This window comes from Choloepus didactylus, chromosome 7 (assembly GCF_015220235.1).
Source record: "Choloepus didactylus isolate mChoDid1 chromosome 7, mChoDid1.pri, whole genome shotgun sequence".
NCBI lineage: Eukaryota > Metazoa > Chordata > Mammalia > Pilosa > Megalonychidae > Choloepus > Choloepus didactylus.
In genome coordinates, this window is record NC_051313.1 from 21,095,997 (window position 1) to 21,110,971 (window position 14,975).

At 36.7% G+C, this 14,975-nt stretch overlaps 2 protein-coding genes across 5 annotated transcripts in view; one reads left to right on the forward strand and one right to left on the reverse strand.

Moving 5' to 3' along the window:
* ECHDC1 (ethylmalonyl-CoA decarboxylase 1) overlaps positions 1 to 4,475 on the forward strand; it is a 69,093-nt gene extending 64,618 nt beyond the window's left edge. For 3 of the 4 annotated variants that reach the window (XM_037842115.1, XM_037842117.1, XM_037842116.1), the window contains exon 6: positions 3,660 to 4,068. In XM_037842115.1, coding sequence (XP_037698043.1) covers positions 3,660 to 4,068 — 409 coding nt within the window. Of the gene's footprint in view, positions 1 to 3,659 lie in introns of all 4 variants that reach the window. The other variant, XM_037842118.1, reaches the window with a different exon arrangement.
* Positions 4,476 to 4,882: 407 nt separating this feature from the next.
* The window catches only part of RNF146 (ring finger protein 146), a 35,458-nt gene continuing 25,365 nt past the window's right edge, over positions 4,883 to 14,975 (reverse strand). The window contains exon 3 of the mRNA XM_037842114.1: positions 4,883 to 7,268. Within this exon, the coding sequence (XP_037698042.1) occupies positions 6,194 to 7,268 (1,075 nt within the window). The 3' untranslated portion in view covers positions 4,883 to 6,193. The remainder of the gene's footprint in view (positions 7,269 to 14,975) is intronic.

Below are 14,975 nucleotides of genomic sequence, written 5' to 3' on the forward strand. Positions count from 1 at the left end.
CCGCAGTTTTTACTTACAGATTTTATGCTGCTATCTCGGGCATTCCTCCCAATCCAGGTTGGTGTATGATGTGTGGACAGCCTCGGTTGTCCCCCAGCTGTTATTCCAGATTATTTACTAGTTGTTCCTGGTTGTTTCTTCACATAATTTTACTTGAATACACTTGTCAAAGACCTGCAATTCATAGCTAACTCATTAGAAAATAGTATCCTCATACCTGACTTAGCAACACCTGACAAACATAATACTCTTTGCCCAGTTAGGGTTAGTTTTTTCTATAACTCTTCTATCCATATAGTAGCATGCAATAATATCGACATTAATTTCCCCATCTTCTCTCCTCCAAGATGTCCCAGGAAATTTTTAAATCACCAATATTGATAATCCTAAACAGTCAGAAGATACTTGTATTTCTTTCACTTGCCCAAATAAGGGAGTTTAATATGATTAAATAAACCATATCTGTCATAAGACTTAAAAATTTTAAGAGCTAGGTCTTTCCATTACTCTCTAGACTATCCCTTGCAGTATGTCAGGATTCAACATTTCTATCTAGACTATCCCTTGCAGTATGTCAGGATTCAACATTTCTATATTTATTAATGCATATTAAATTTGTATCAGTGCACAAGCAAACCCACATATGATTTATAAAGCTTGGATGTCAGAGTTTGATCACAGTGGGTATGTTTACAAAGATTACCCCAGGATTTGTTAGAGTTCTGAAATATGATTTTAAAAGGCCTTACCTTTTTTTTATTCAATTTTATTGAGATATATTCACATATCTTGCAGTCATACAAAGCGTACATTCCGTTGTTCACAGTACCATTGTATAACTGTGTGTTCATCACCAAAATTAATTTTTGAGCATTTTCATTACCACACACACAAAAATAATAAGAATAAAATCAAAGTGAAAAAGAACAATTAAAGTAAAAAGGAACACTGTGTGCCCCCCCCCCCCGGCCCTTTTTCTACTCATCTATCCATACACTGGACAAAGGGGAGTGTGGTCATACAGCTTTCCCAATCACATTGTCACCCCTCATAAGCTACATCTTTATACAATCATCTTCAAGATTCAAGGGTTCTGGGTTGTAGTTTGATAGTTTCAGGTATTTACTGCTAGCTATTCCAATTCATTAGAACCTAAAAAGGGTTGTCTATATTGTGCATAAGAGTGCCCGCCAGAGTGACCTCTCAATTCCTTTTGGACTCTCTCTGCCACTGAAGCTTATTTCATTTCTTTTCACATCCCCCTTTTGGTCAGGAAGATGTTCTCCATCCCACGATGCTGAGTCTGGATTTCTCCCAGGAGTCATATTCCACATTGCCAGGGAGATTTACTCCCGTGTGTCAGATCCCACATAGTGGGGACAAGGCCTCACCTTTTAAATACCTCCCCTTGTAAAATATAACAAACGAAAAAAGAAAAAATATATATGCTATAAAGAGGATGAGAAAGATTCTTTTTTAGAAACAGTTCTAGATATAAATATGTTCACATAGATGATAACTTATGTTTTCATAATCTCTTCTACATTATCCCAGCATCTAGGACTTTCACCAGTTTTTATGTTTGACTTTTTCTAAATTAATTTATTCCTGACATATTCATTTTCTCTATTGTAGACTTGGCTCTGATCCAACATCAGTGTCAATTCCAGAATGTAATTTTGAACAATGACATATTTACTTTGCTTTATGTAAAGCTTTTTAGGATTGTGGGTTCACTATTCACAATATTCACATCTCCAATGATATTTGACATCATTTTTGTAATTTCTATTTCACTTTCTTAACTTTTGACATTGTCTTCTGTTTACTGTAACAGAGCAGTACTCCCTTCATAATTTTGGCCCAGATGCAGATTTTTATGACACTTTCAGTATTTTTTGAAAACCATTTTCAATGACTGCCTCCAGAAGCAGTTAGTTATTCATAATTGAGGCAGAGTTTCCCTTATATGATTTCACAGGTGTAAAGGGAAAGTTATTTTTCCCAGTGGGTTGATAAATAAGCTTTTGTGAGAATTTCTACTGATTAAAGGATCAAAGACTTACAACGAAGTCTGTTGTTGTTCTTGGTGCTAATCAGGCCATCTGCAGTTGTACAATGAAAACTTTGGAAAGCCAAACTAATAACTAAAGTCTTTTTTTTGTAATGAGTAGTTCTAAAGCATTAGCCATTTTTAAGAAAAAAAAAAAATAGACATGGCTTTTGGTCCAAATTAGTGAAAACTTCTCCTTGAAGTATGGAGTCATAATGAAACTGACAATGCAGCATTCCCTAAACATTTAGTATAGCTTTGCTCAGTCTGTTGATAGTATACCAATACTTAACTAGCAAATGTGATGCATGTTGCCATGCCCTCTGATTTCTCTGCATTAACTCCCCTTTCCTGTTCCACTTAGTATTTAATCATTCTATCTATAAAAATCCCAGAATTTGGGAGAAATAGGTCTTTGATATAGGAAATCACTGCTATCAACCCAACCCAAGCCACTGTTAACTTTTTTACTGGTATCCCTGCTTCCACTCTATTTTATGGACCATATAGGGGTGGTATACAGTAGAGACACATACTGAGTATGCTACCTCAATTTCTGCATTTAAAAATGTGGATCATAATAGTCTTATACCTACCTCATAGTGTTCTGAGGATTAGTTAACATTTCTAAAATTCCTTAAACTGTATAAATGTTTTTAAATGGCTAAAAAAAGTTCACACAACCAGAGCAACCTGTATAAAACAAGTCAGATGCTACACCCTTACTCAGTCTTCTCCTGAATAGCTTCACACTTAAAGTCTAAACCCCTTACTAAGGCCTACAAGCTTGATTTCATCTCCCTGTACTCTCACTTTGCTTACTGTTCCAGCTATGTTTGCCTGTTCCTGAGAGACTAGTAGTTTACTTTAAGGCCCTGTATTTGCATTTGCCTCTTCCTAGGACACTTTCCCCCTACATTTCTCTCAGATAGCTGCTCAGCTATTCAGAAGACTTCCTCACCTAAAATAGTACAACCCCAACACACACATACTTATTCTCTAGTCCCTTGCCCCATTTTTTTTTTTCTTTATAACACTTATCACCACTAATGTTATATGTTTATAGTGCCTTTCTCTCTCAACTGAAATCAAGGATATCATTTTGATCCTTTCTGCAGTCTCAGCACCTTTCCTGGTAGGCTGAACGATGCTAGGCTAAAAACTTTTTTTTTTCTGAGTACTATGAAGGACCTTAATTTGCTATGCATTCTTTTTTGGTGACATATATCTAACATTTCCAAATGTCCATATTTCACTTAGTCCAGGTTTTCTCATTAAGCTACCATATGCTTGGGCTTTTAGACACAAAGCTATAATAAAGGCTAGATTCCTATTTATAAAGAATAAACAAGCACAAAAATGCTGATATTGTTTTCAAGATGTTAAATTCAGTGTAGATTAAATTCTAGAATTAGCCAGTTTTTCAAACATTGTTTTTAATATATCTACACAAAAAGATCTAAATATCTACGTAAATTCCAGATCAAATCATGAATGGCTAAGTAGCTTTATGACTACTGTGTGTGTATACGTATACATATACACACACACACACATACGTGCACACATAATTGGCATTTATGTCTTGTTTTTCTCTCTTCTGCAGGTTAATGACGCCTGACAGTGAGATCCGATTTGTCCACAAGGAGATGGGTATAGTACCAAGCTGGGGTGGCACTTCCCGGCTGGTTGAAATAATTGGCAGGAGACAAGCTCTCAAAGTGTTAAGTGGGGCCCTGAAACTGGATTCAGGAAAAGCTTTAAAAATTGGAATGGTCGAAGAAATCTTGCAGTCTTCAGATGAAACTGAATCTCTAAGAGAGGCACAAGAGTGGCTAAAGCAGTTTATCAACGGGCCACCAGATGTAATTAGAGCTTTGAAAAAATCTGTTTCTTCAAGCAAAGGGCTGTGTTTCATGGAGTCATTACAAACTGAAAGAGATATTGTAGGAACTGTTTGGGGTGGACCTGCAAATTTAGACGCTCTTGCTAGGAAAGGGAAATTTAATAAATAACAAGTTTTTAAAAATGTTATTTTAAAATAACAAGTAAAGTGCCAGTGATTAATATGCATAAATGTTAAGTGGTATTAAATATAAGCATCAGAATTACCTTGAAAGCTAATATTCAAATTTGTTTCTAATATTTTCAATACCTGAACTCAGTGACCTAGTTTTCATTGTATTTGAGTATTCACCAAGTAATCTGGAATGACTAGCTAAAATAAACAATACTTTTGGCTTAAAATTATTGCTATAAATTCCCAAATCCTATAATGGCTCTTAGCCTGTTAACGAAAATCAGTTTTTAAAAGGAAAAACTTCTACACAAAATCTATTACTGGCGTTATTTTTCAGTCTTTGTCTTTTCTCTCTCTCTCTCTCTCTCTCCCTCACACCCCTGCAATAAATGTGGAGACTTATTTGATCTTTTTTAATAATTTTTTTTTCCTTTTAAATTATCCACAAAACAATGATTGCTACCATGTGGAAAGTCTGCTCCCTACAAACTTGGTCATTCATCTGTGTGCCCTGGAGTTTCCAAAGCAGCACTACTGTTTCTGTAGTTCTAAAATTTAATCGTATATCAAAATCAAAACACCGCATAAGACCTCAAAAGGGAAACATCATGTAACAAATTTAACATTTTATGTCTGATTTCATTTTTTTTCCTGAAAACTGGCTCTTTTCAACTTTCAAAAGTAAACATATCTCAATCTCAGTAATAGGCATATATATATATAGATATAGATATAGATATAGACTTCTTAAAAAAACATGTTAAGTTAAAGAATTAAGTCCCAATTCTCACCAATCACAACAAGAGATAAAGATTATTTCAAAGTAGGGACAGTCTTTATTTGCTATTATAACATTCACTTCACATTTGAAAATTAAATTGAAAAGAACTTGCATAAGAACTTGAAAAGAATGCAATCAACATGATCCTACTGTTTTTAGTTAGGAAAATAAGACAAACGTTATTTTTTTGAGAGTCCATATTCTACATTACCAGGCTAACCCAACACTTCTTCTTACTTTCCCACAGATTATAAAAACTACCAAATAAAAGTGGATTTTGTAATCTGTAACATTTTATGTAAAGTGAATTTGTGTCCTTTAATGGTTTTTATAAATAAGTCTACCATTTAATCCAGGTTAGTGTTAAACCACCAACAAAGACTAATAATGAAAATGTAAGACATTTCTTGCCTCTACTACCAGCTATGAAATTTACGTCCTTAAGGTTTTTAAGGCTTTAGTTTATTTCCATACATATTTACTCTGCAAATACTGCCTGTAGATTATAGTAAATATTCTCTATGAAGAAATAATACTTTTCCGAGCAGCTGACTATTTAAGTAGAACACCACCAATTCAAATCAGCACACTATTTTTAGTGAGCCTGGTCTACAACATCCAAATGTTTCCATTCCCTTTTCAGACTCAAATAAGAGACAAATTATTTTTGATAAACTTGTATTTATTAAATTATAAATTCTGTAATCAAAAAGAAAATGCAGATCAAGAGAAACCTCAAAACTACAAAAGGACTAGACAGCAAAGCCTATGAAAACTCCATGAAGTGTTACTGACAAAATTCTGAAACGTAAGTTATTAGCTGTTTTCTTTACATTTCCATTTCAGTAACTTTAGTATAAAATGGGTATTATTCATCTACTTTTAAATTCCCAAATTCACATCTATTCTCCCATTAAATTAAGCTTCCTGCTCATAACTTACCAAGTATCTCATAGATGCCAAATTTTAGTAATGATTTTATGTCAATCCATGCAGAAAAATAAGACACAATGCAAGTCAGATGAGGACCATTAACGCACGGATAATACACACACTGGCCAAAAGAACCGAAGAAAATTTTTAAAAAATCTTATAAAATAAACAGACTGCAAGAAAACTGGGTTATTACTAAACAGCTCTCAACTATTAACACCCAAGAGCCATACATTAAATAAATTTCTTAACAGAGATATGTTAGACATTTTAATTACAGGTCTATCTTGTCCACACCCCTTCCCACCCCCTCTCCCAAAATGCACTACTAGGGATGAGTATAATGTTATGTGGGCAGAAATTTACAAATAATCATTTCAACCTTGTGCATGGGGCCAAAGACTATTTAAACTTCAGTTACTGTGCACTGTCCATCAGGCCTTCTGGATCTGACACTGACACTCACTGTTGTACCCCCTGCTGCCGATCGATCGGTTCCTGAATGATCTGATCGATCAGCTACTGTCTGGTTTGCATTAGAAACCAAAAGTCTCTGTTGGGTCAAGGAGTGCTGTGCAACAAGCGCAGATACATCCTCACTATCACTACTGGCATCTGATTCGGTTTCTTCAGTGGAGATGGCTGGTGCTGGTACCCTGCCTGAAGATGGTGAGTCATGATCTTCTCCTTCTCCCCTATGGCTCCTTTCAGCAATGTTGTCTCCACTGAGTTGTAAATGAGCAAGAGAGTCTTCCAAAGAAGTACTTCCATCAGGGGATGGTGTTGCAGGGCTTGTTAACTGACCATCTACTGAAGTTAGGGGCCTTACGGAAGAAGACATGAGAGGCTGAACCGAAGCTCCACTCTGTGCTGATACACTGTCCGCTCCATCAGCAGAGCTCTCTCTTGCTAGGTTTACAGTATTAGAGTCACAGTCCAGCCTAAGTCCAGCTACTCCTTTCTTTGGTATATCTATGATATCCCGTTTAATCTTCCTGCGACGTCCATGTTCATTTCTCCTATACTGAACCATATTTTCAAGATCAGCAACATAGAGAAACCCAGCAATTAGCATTTCAGTGCTCTTTTTACCTTTGGAAAAAGCATCTTCCAGCTCTCTACTAGTGCGCTCATCATACTGCCACCATCCATTTCTTCCTTCATAATACCACGCATATTCACCATTTCCTCTACTTGCAGCCTTGAGTTCTTCTGGTGACAACAAGGTTGGCTTCTCAAGGAAATCCTCAGGAATTTCTTGTCGACAGAGGGCACACCGCTTTCCAAGCCATGAAGCTCCCTTTACACACAGATAGCAGAAAACATGCTTACAAGGCAGACTGACTGGGTGAACACATGTTTGCAAACAAATGGCACATTCAGGGACAGCTAGAGAAGGTGCAGTATTAGAACAGGACTCAGCTTTCCTGTTGGTAGGAAGCATGTTTACTGAGTGATCAATTTCACCACAGCCAGCCATCCTAAGAAAATTAAAATAAAATATATTAAAATTATATTTTAACACTTCAACATCATAATTCAACAATCAGAAAACATTTATTAAGCACCTATTATATGCATACCACCATACTAGACAACTGGAATACAAAGATAAAAGAAGAAAAAACTTGTGAAGAAATCTTTCAGATTTGTTTGTCTCTCACTGATTTTTACTTGTGGGGAGCCCTGGGGCACACAAATGTTAAGTAAATACTACACCAAGGTATAGATTTTAAATGTATAATCCATTCTAGATGATGCTATGATCAGTCTAGAAAGTTGGAGAAACTGAAAATGGCTGAAAGTGATTCAGATTACATTTAAAGAAAGTAACATTTTGTAGTCTTTTAGAATGTTACTGTGTAGAAATTTTGCACATATTCCCAAATTTATTTTATTACCCTTTTGGTACTTTTGAAAGTAGACCATACGAAATTAAGACAAGATGAATTAGAAGGTCCCCACCCATGCTATATATATATATCTAAAAACACTGGTTAAACTGGTCATTTCTGACACATTCAACCATTCCCTTGTCATGAAATACTCCCTTCTAGTGGCCTTTTTCTAAATCATATGCTCTTCTTGCTCTACTCTTTCTGTATGACCTCAACTGTACTCATGGCTTCAACTATTAACTATCCAAATGACTCACATATTGATATCACCAGCCCGGACCTCTCTGTTCAGTCCTAGCTCTCTAATTCTACATTTATCTATAAAAATATAAATTATAATTTATAACACACCTGAAATATTTTAAAAATTATATAATTCTAATATTTAGATCTCTTCTTGGATGTCTTGAAGGCACCTAAACTGAATTCATGACTTGCTTCCTCTTTACCCCCTGAATGTCCTGCTGGTACACCTCCATCCATCTACTTAGCTGGGCCAGAAACCTACAAGTCATCCTTGAAAGCTCCCTTCTCCTATCACAAATGTAAAATATAAGCAAATCTTACCAATTTTATCTCCTAAATATCCCTGAATCCATCTATTTTCCATCTCTACGCCCTCTGTGGCCACTGAACAAACATTATTAAATGCCTACATACGACTTTTAACTGGTCCAATCTTACCAGTTTTAAGCAACTTTTTTGCTTAAAAAGTTGACTTTAAGATAAAGACCAAAACCTGTCGCAGGATCTATAACCCCTGCATGATCTGGCCCCCATCCCACCAGCCTTATCTCACATTCAACTTGATCAGGCTTCCAGCTACCTAGGCTGGATGGTCAGTTGATTTTTGACAAGGCTTCAAAGCCCACTCAACTGGGACAGAACAGTATCTTCAACAAATGGTGTTCAGAGAACTGGATATCCATAACAAAAGAATGAAAGAAGACCCCTATCTCATACCTTATAAAAAATTAAAAATGGGTCGAAGAACTAAATATGGGTCAAAGACCAATACCATAAAACTCCTAGAAGAAAATGCAGGGAAACATCTTCAAGATCTAGTGATAGGTGGTAGTTTCTTGCACTTTACACCCAAAACACAAGCAATGAAGGAAAAAAAGATTAATGGAACTCTTCAAAATCGAATACTTCAGTGCTTCAAAAGACTTTGTCAAAAGGATGAAAAGGCAATCAACTCAATGGGAGAAAATATTTGGAAACCACATATCTGATAAGGGTTTAATATTCAGTATATATAAAGAAATCCTACAACTCAACAATAAAAACACTAACAACCCAATTAAATAATGGGCAAAGGACATGAATACACATTTCTCCAAAGAGGAAATACAGATGGCTAAGAGACACATGAAAAGATGCTCAGCTTCCCCTAGGTATTAAGATAATGCAAATCAAAACCATACTGAGCTATCATCTCACATCTACTAGAATAGTCACTAATAAACAAACAGGCAACTACAAGTGCTGGAGAGGCTATGGAGAAACTGAAACACTTATTCACTGCTGGTGGGAATGCAAAATGGTACAGCTGCTGTGGAGGATGGTTTGGCGGTTCCTCAGGAAGCTATGTATACAGTTGCCTTATGACCTGGCAATCCCACTACTTGAGATATACCCAGAAGATCTGAAAGCAGGGATGCAGACAGACATTTGCACACCAATGTTCATAGCAGCATTATTCAACAATTGCCAAAAGATGGAAATGACCCAAGTGTCCATCAACAGATGAATGGATAAACAAAATATGGTATATACATATGATGGGATATTATTCAGTAATAAGGAGGAATGAAGTCCTGAAGCATGTGACAAAATAGATGAACTCTAAGGACATTATGTTAAGTGAAGTCAGACACAAAAAGACAAATATTTTATGATCTCACTGATATGAACTAATTATAATATGTAAACTCATGGACATAAAATAAAAAAAGTATAGGTTACCAGGATATAGAATGAGGCTTAAGAACAGGGAGTGGTTGCTTAATATGTGCAGAACGTTTGACTAGGGTGAACTTAAACATTTAGAAATGGACAGAGGTGAGAGTAGTATGTTATTGTGAGAACCATTAACAGGACTAAGTGGTGTGTGTGTGTGTTGAGAGTCATGTATGTCACCAGCAGTAAAGTTGGAGGTTAAAACACAGGAATGTATAACAGTGAACCGTGTGGTGGACAATGTCCACAATTAACTACAAATATAAAAAAGTTCTTTCATGAACTAGATCAGATGTACAGCACTATTATAAGGAGTTACTAATAGAGGGGTACATGGGAAAAAAATGTACCTATTGCAAACTATGGATTATAGTTAACAGTAATATTTTAATACTCTTTCATCAACAGTAAAAAATATACCACACCAATACTATGGGTCAACAATATGGGGGAATAAGGAGTATGGGAGGATTAGAGCTTCCTTTTTTATTTTTCTGGAGTAATGAAAATGTTCTAAACTTGATCCTGGGGCTACATGCACAACCATGTGATGACACTGTGAACCAATGATTGTATACTTTACATGGTTTCTATGCTGTGTGACATATTTCCATAAAATTGCATTAAAAAACAAAACAAAACAAAACAAAGTTGCAGCCAGCCAAGGGAGAGAGAACTTGAAATAAGGCAGGTGGTGTGAAATCAATGCCAGACAAGAAATCTAAAATCCTGAATCTTAAGTCTCCCTTATTAATTGTATGATGACCTTAGGCACTATAAACTCTAAATTTTCTTGCCTGAAAATCAGAGTTTACAAGCTTAGTTGAGAAAGATAAAAGCAAAAAAGTAAAACAAAAACAAAAACAAAAAACACTCTTTAATCCTAAAGCTCCATAAAAGTTACAATAATATAGGGCCATTACAGCAAGGAAGAAAAGGAAATAAAGGTAAAGAGGATGGAGGGAGAGAAAAAAAGATTTTTCAAACTGGTCATATTGAGCTGAAACACTGATTTAAAACTTTGGAACTTTTTCGGCCTTATCAATTTCATAAGCATTTACTAATCATCTAGAATGGTCCACATATAATGGTAAGTATTGATCTAAAGATGAATAAGACACATATCCACTTTTTAAGCACAGATTTGCAGTATGGCCTGATCCCTGCAATAACATATATGTTAAAGATATTTACTAAAAGTAATCAAGACAAAGAGAGATGAGAGGATGGAGTTAGGTTAAAAAGTGTGGAGGTGGGTGACTGGAGAGCTGAGATTCTAGGCAAAGACATGTACAGGCAGTGAGTCATATAAGCAATGGAATAGCAAGAGAAGAAGATTAAAGACAAGCCAAATAATGAAAGCCTTACTGTACCCTAGTAAAAAAAATATGATTTGAGTTTATCCTACAGGAATAGGAAATCAGACATTAAAGGGGAGAAAACAGTGGAGAGAGTAGACCAATAATAGTTAAAAGTGAGAAACAGAGGTGAAGATCTCAGAGATTTGAAACCATGAGTTAAGTGCTATTTAAAATAAGTGACAACTTTGCTAAACCAATTTGTTGTATTTGAAATGTAAGACATTCAGAATTTAGAATTTAATCACTATAAGGACCTTTGTTATTTTCCATGAGCAAGCCCTCAAAAATGAATCCAGTGGTTATAAAAGGGATAGTTAATAAAAATGTTTATTAACAACCACACCTTAAAATACAATACTCTCAGCACATGACAGGCCCAGCATGGCCCTGCCAGCAGACCCACGCCTGTCTGCTGCTCCAGAAGGCCGTGTCCACACAGGAACTGAGGCTGTGCTTTGAAGACCCCATGAGAGGAAAGTTTAGTGGTCAGATCCTAGCTAAAGTCACTGAGGATCTGTCCTCCATAGAGCCGCCTACTGCACTACTCAGGACTGTACATCACCAGAATCCGGCCTCTGACCTGACCTTGGTCCTGGGTGTACTGCAGGGCCTCCAGCTAAGCCTGCAGCAGAGCCTGCAGTAGGAGGAGCACTCAACCAGCTCCAGTTGCATCTACCACCTCAACTGGCAGGCCCTAAAGTTCCTCGGAGTCCTGTGCCCCAAGAAAGAGAACAAAGATGCCAAGGAAGTCACTGGTGCCCCTTAGAACCCCACTGGCATGAAGTGGGAGGAAAAAAAGGGATTCCTACAGAAGACCAAGAAGCATAAGAAACATGAGCCAGAAGAAACCACAGAGCAAGGCAAGAGGCCAAGCATGCAGCCCTTGGTGGGGAGCAACCCCCCAGCTCAGGCAAGAAGAGGAGAAAGAAAAGGATGAAGGTCAAGGTCCTGGCCCAGTCCCTGGTGAACAGGAGGCCTGCTGCCAAGAGCCCTGCCACTAACACCCCTGCCATGAGCCCCAGCACCCCTGCCAAGACCCCAAAGCATCAGAAGAAACAACAGAAGCAGTCCGAGATGAATGGAGCCACTCCTGTGGTTACCAAAGAGCTGCTGGTAAAAAGCAATGTCAGAAAGATCTTTCAAAAAGGGGGGGCCAGCTAAGGCACCCCAAGCTACCCCACCACACAACAGGTCATGGCTGTCTTTGGCCAATGGGAGTCCCAGCCTCTTCCAGAGTGGGACCAACAAAAGAGAGAGCTGAAGAAGACGTGAAAACCCTGAATACAGGCCTCGCACCTCAGCCCCCACCTCTGTCAGCCTCTCTAGGACTCCCATTTTTTCACCACAATTTTAATAAACAAGCCACAGTCTAAAACAAACAAACAAAAAACGCCAATAGTCTTAGGCTTTTAGCACATCTAATCAAACAAGCCCTATTCTCTTACTGCTTTTTCTGTCTCCTTGATTCCTCAACAGCAATGTTGAAAAATGATAAAAATTTTTTAAGAGCTTGCACTTATTTAAAAAAGGAAGCAACACACAGTATCACTGGAAAGAGGTGATCAATTAGTATAGTGGCTTGGAATTATGTACCCCCAAAACTGTGTTCTAATCAATCTATTCTTGTGGGTATGAGCTCACTGTAAATAGGACCTTTTGAAGAGGTGACTTTAGTTAAGGTGTGGCCCAAATGAATTAGGATGGGTCTTAATCCTATTACTGGAGGCTTTGTGGAGAAGGCCACAGAGAGAGAACAGGGTGCACCCAGAAGCTGGATGTCAGTGGAACCTAGCAGAGAAAGAAGACATTGCCAGGTGTATTGCCATATGACAGAAAAGCCAAGGACCCATGGATGAGTGCTAGCCAGGCCTAGAACTCCAGTCTTCTGAGAGAAGGCACTGCATTACTGATGCCTCAATTTTGGACTTCTAGCCTTAAAACCATGGGCCAATAAATTCCCATTGTTAAGCTAACCTGCTGTATAGTATTTTGTTTTAGCAGATAGAAAACACTTAGATACTGCAGAGGAGGCTTTAAAATAAGTTTTATGCTTCATTTACATAATTTACTGTGGCGTCACAGTGATTTCAGGTCAAAAGCATATATTTCCACCATTTTAATGCCATTTTTCTAAACTCTTTTTCAACCTTTAATTATTTTTCAGTCAATGTTTACCAGAAACTAGTTTATAGAAACTAGAAAAGAACATCAACTTTTTCCTAACCTGTAGAAAGTTATAAATCAACCAAATGTAATCTCTTATTATGTGTTAGGCATTACAGGAGCTATGAAATAGTAGAGCTAAGACCTTACTCTCAAAGAGCCTGTAACTTAAAACAATATAAGTTACATGTGAAAGCACATGCTTCTTGACCAAATTAACATCCCCCAGCTATTCTTACGAAAAGAACTAGCTGTACATACCACGTTAGTCTCAAAAACACAAATGCATTTGTTAAAATACACAAATCTTAGTATTTCCCCAAATGGCACGAGAAAGAGTACCATATATTTCAGTTGCTATCTGGCAAAAAATTAAGAATAGTTTTGTCAGCCTTAGGTAATCTTATCACAGGCTATGTACTTGACATTCAAGTCTGTTAAATGCTAAAAACAATGCCCAGTGATCCATTAAGAGGTTACAAGGAAAATCTCACTCACTCATTCACAGACATACTGTACCTCTGGGAACTCCAGTTTTCTCATCAGTAAAATGGCAGCAATGCTCGCTTCTGACTCATTACTGGGAAGCCACAACAAATTACGTAAATAAAAGCATAAAACTGTATTTTAAAGCCTCCTCTACAATGCCTAATACTTACTGATCATACAGTATACCTATTTCTTTTTACTGGTAAAACTACATACAGGTCAATCTCAGGAATAGAAAACAGCATAGCTTTAAGGGATAACGTTAAACATTTTGGTAATAAAAAGAAAAATTGGTGTAGTATGGGAGAACAATCAATATGTCTATTCTTCCATGACTTCAACTTAGGTCAAAGAAATTAGATGTCAATGAAATTCTTGAAAATCTTTTTTAAAATCCTCATATTTATTTAAAGCCCCACTTAACGAAAGGAAAACATGAAAGCCATCCATCAACAAGTAACTGAGTAAGAAAGATATTCGATTCTATTCATATGACAAAATGGAGAAACAGGCAAATGCTCACCATTACTCTGAATAAATAAAAGCGACATCTTAGATAAAAGAAGTCCACATTCTAAAATGTCCATGTACTTCCCAGGCAAAGGACAGGGTAGCAAATTTAAAATTTTTAAAAAGAAAAATAAAAGTCTGGTAAAATGTAAACAAGACAGCCAACACGTAATTTGAACTAATGCTATACTTTTAAACATGCAATCCCAAACCCCACCATGTTTAAGAAAAACTGACCCAAAAACAGTTCTCCATCAGATGCAGTTGACTTATCTACAAAAAATAAAGTTTTCAGTCTAAAACCATTACTCACCACTCTGCTCAATATGACCAGCATCCTATATAACACTCTTGTATATATGAATGAATCTAAATATAAAACTTCAAAACTATCTATCATCCTAGGGGATGAAACACCATACTTGGAAAGTCAAAATAATTCTTTCTGGGCAGGTGTTCTGGTTCCCTCATTAGGATGAAGTAAAGTTGGATAAATTTCAAAGGAAAGCTGCTAACAGACACCAGACAACTAAATGTACATCATTAGAAAATTCATTACTTCATTTGAAGTAGGCCAAACTATCAATTGGCCATAGAAAAGTTTAAATTCTGATTTTGCTTAGCCTACCAAGTATACTGTTAGTCTATCACCCACTAAAAAACAGGAGAAAAACTTAGGTAATAATTCCAGATGAGGCACATAAAATAGACAAGATGTACTATAACATATACTTCAGTGCTATTTTCATTACAATTTTAACATACCATACAAATTATCTAGTTTGCATAGTTTCAATGATCTTCA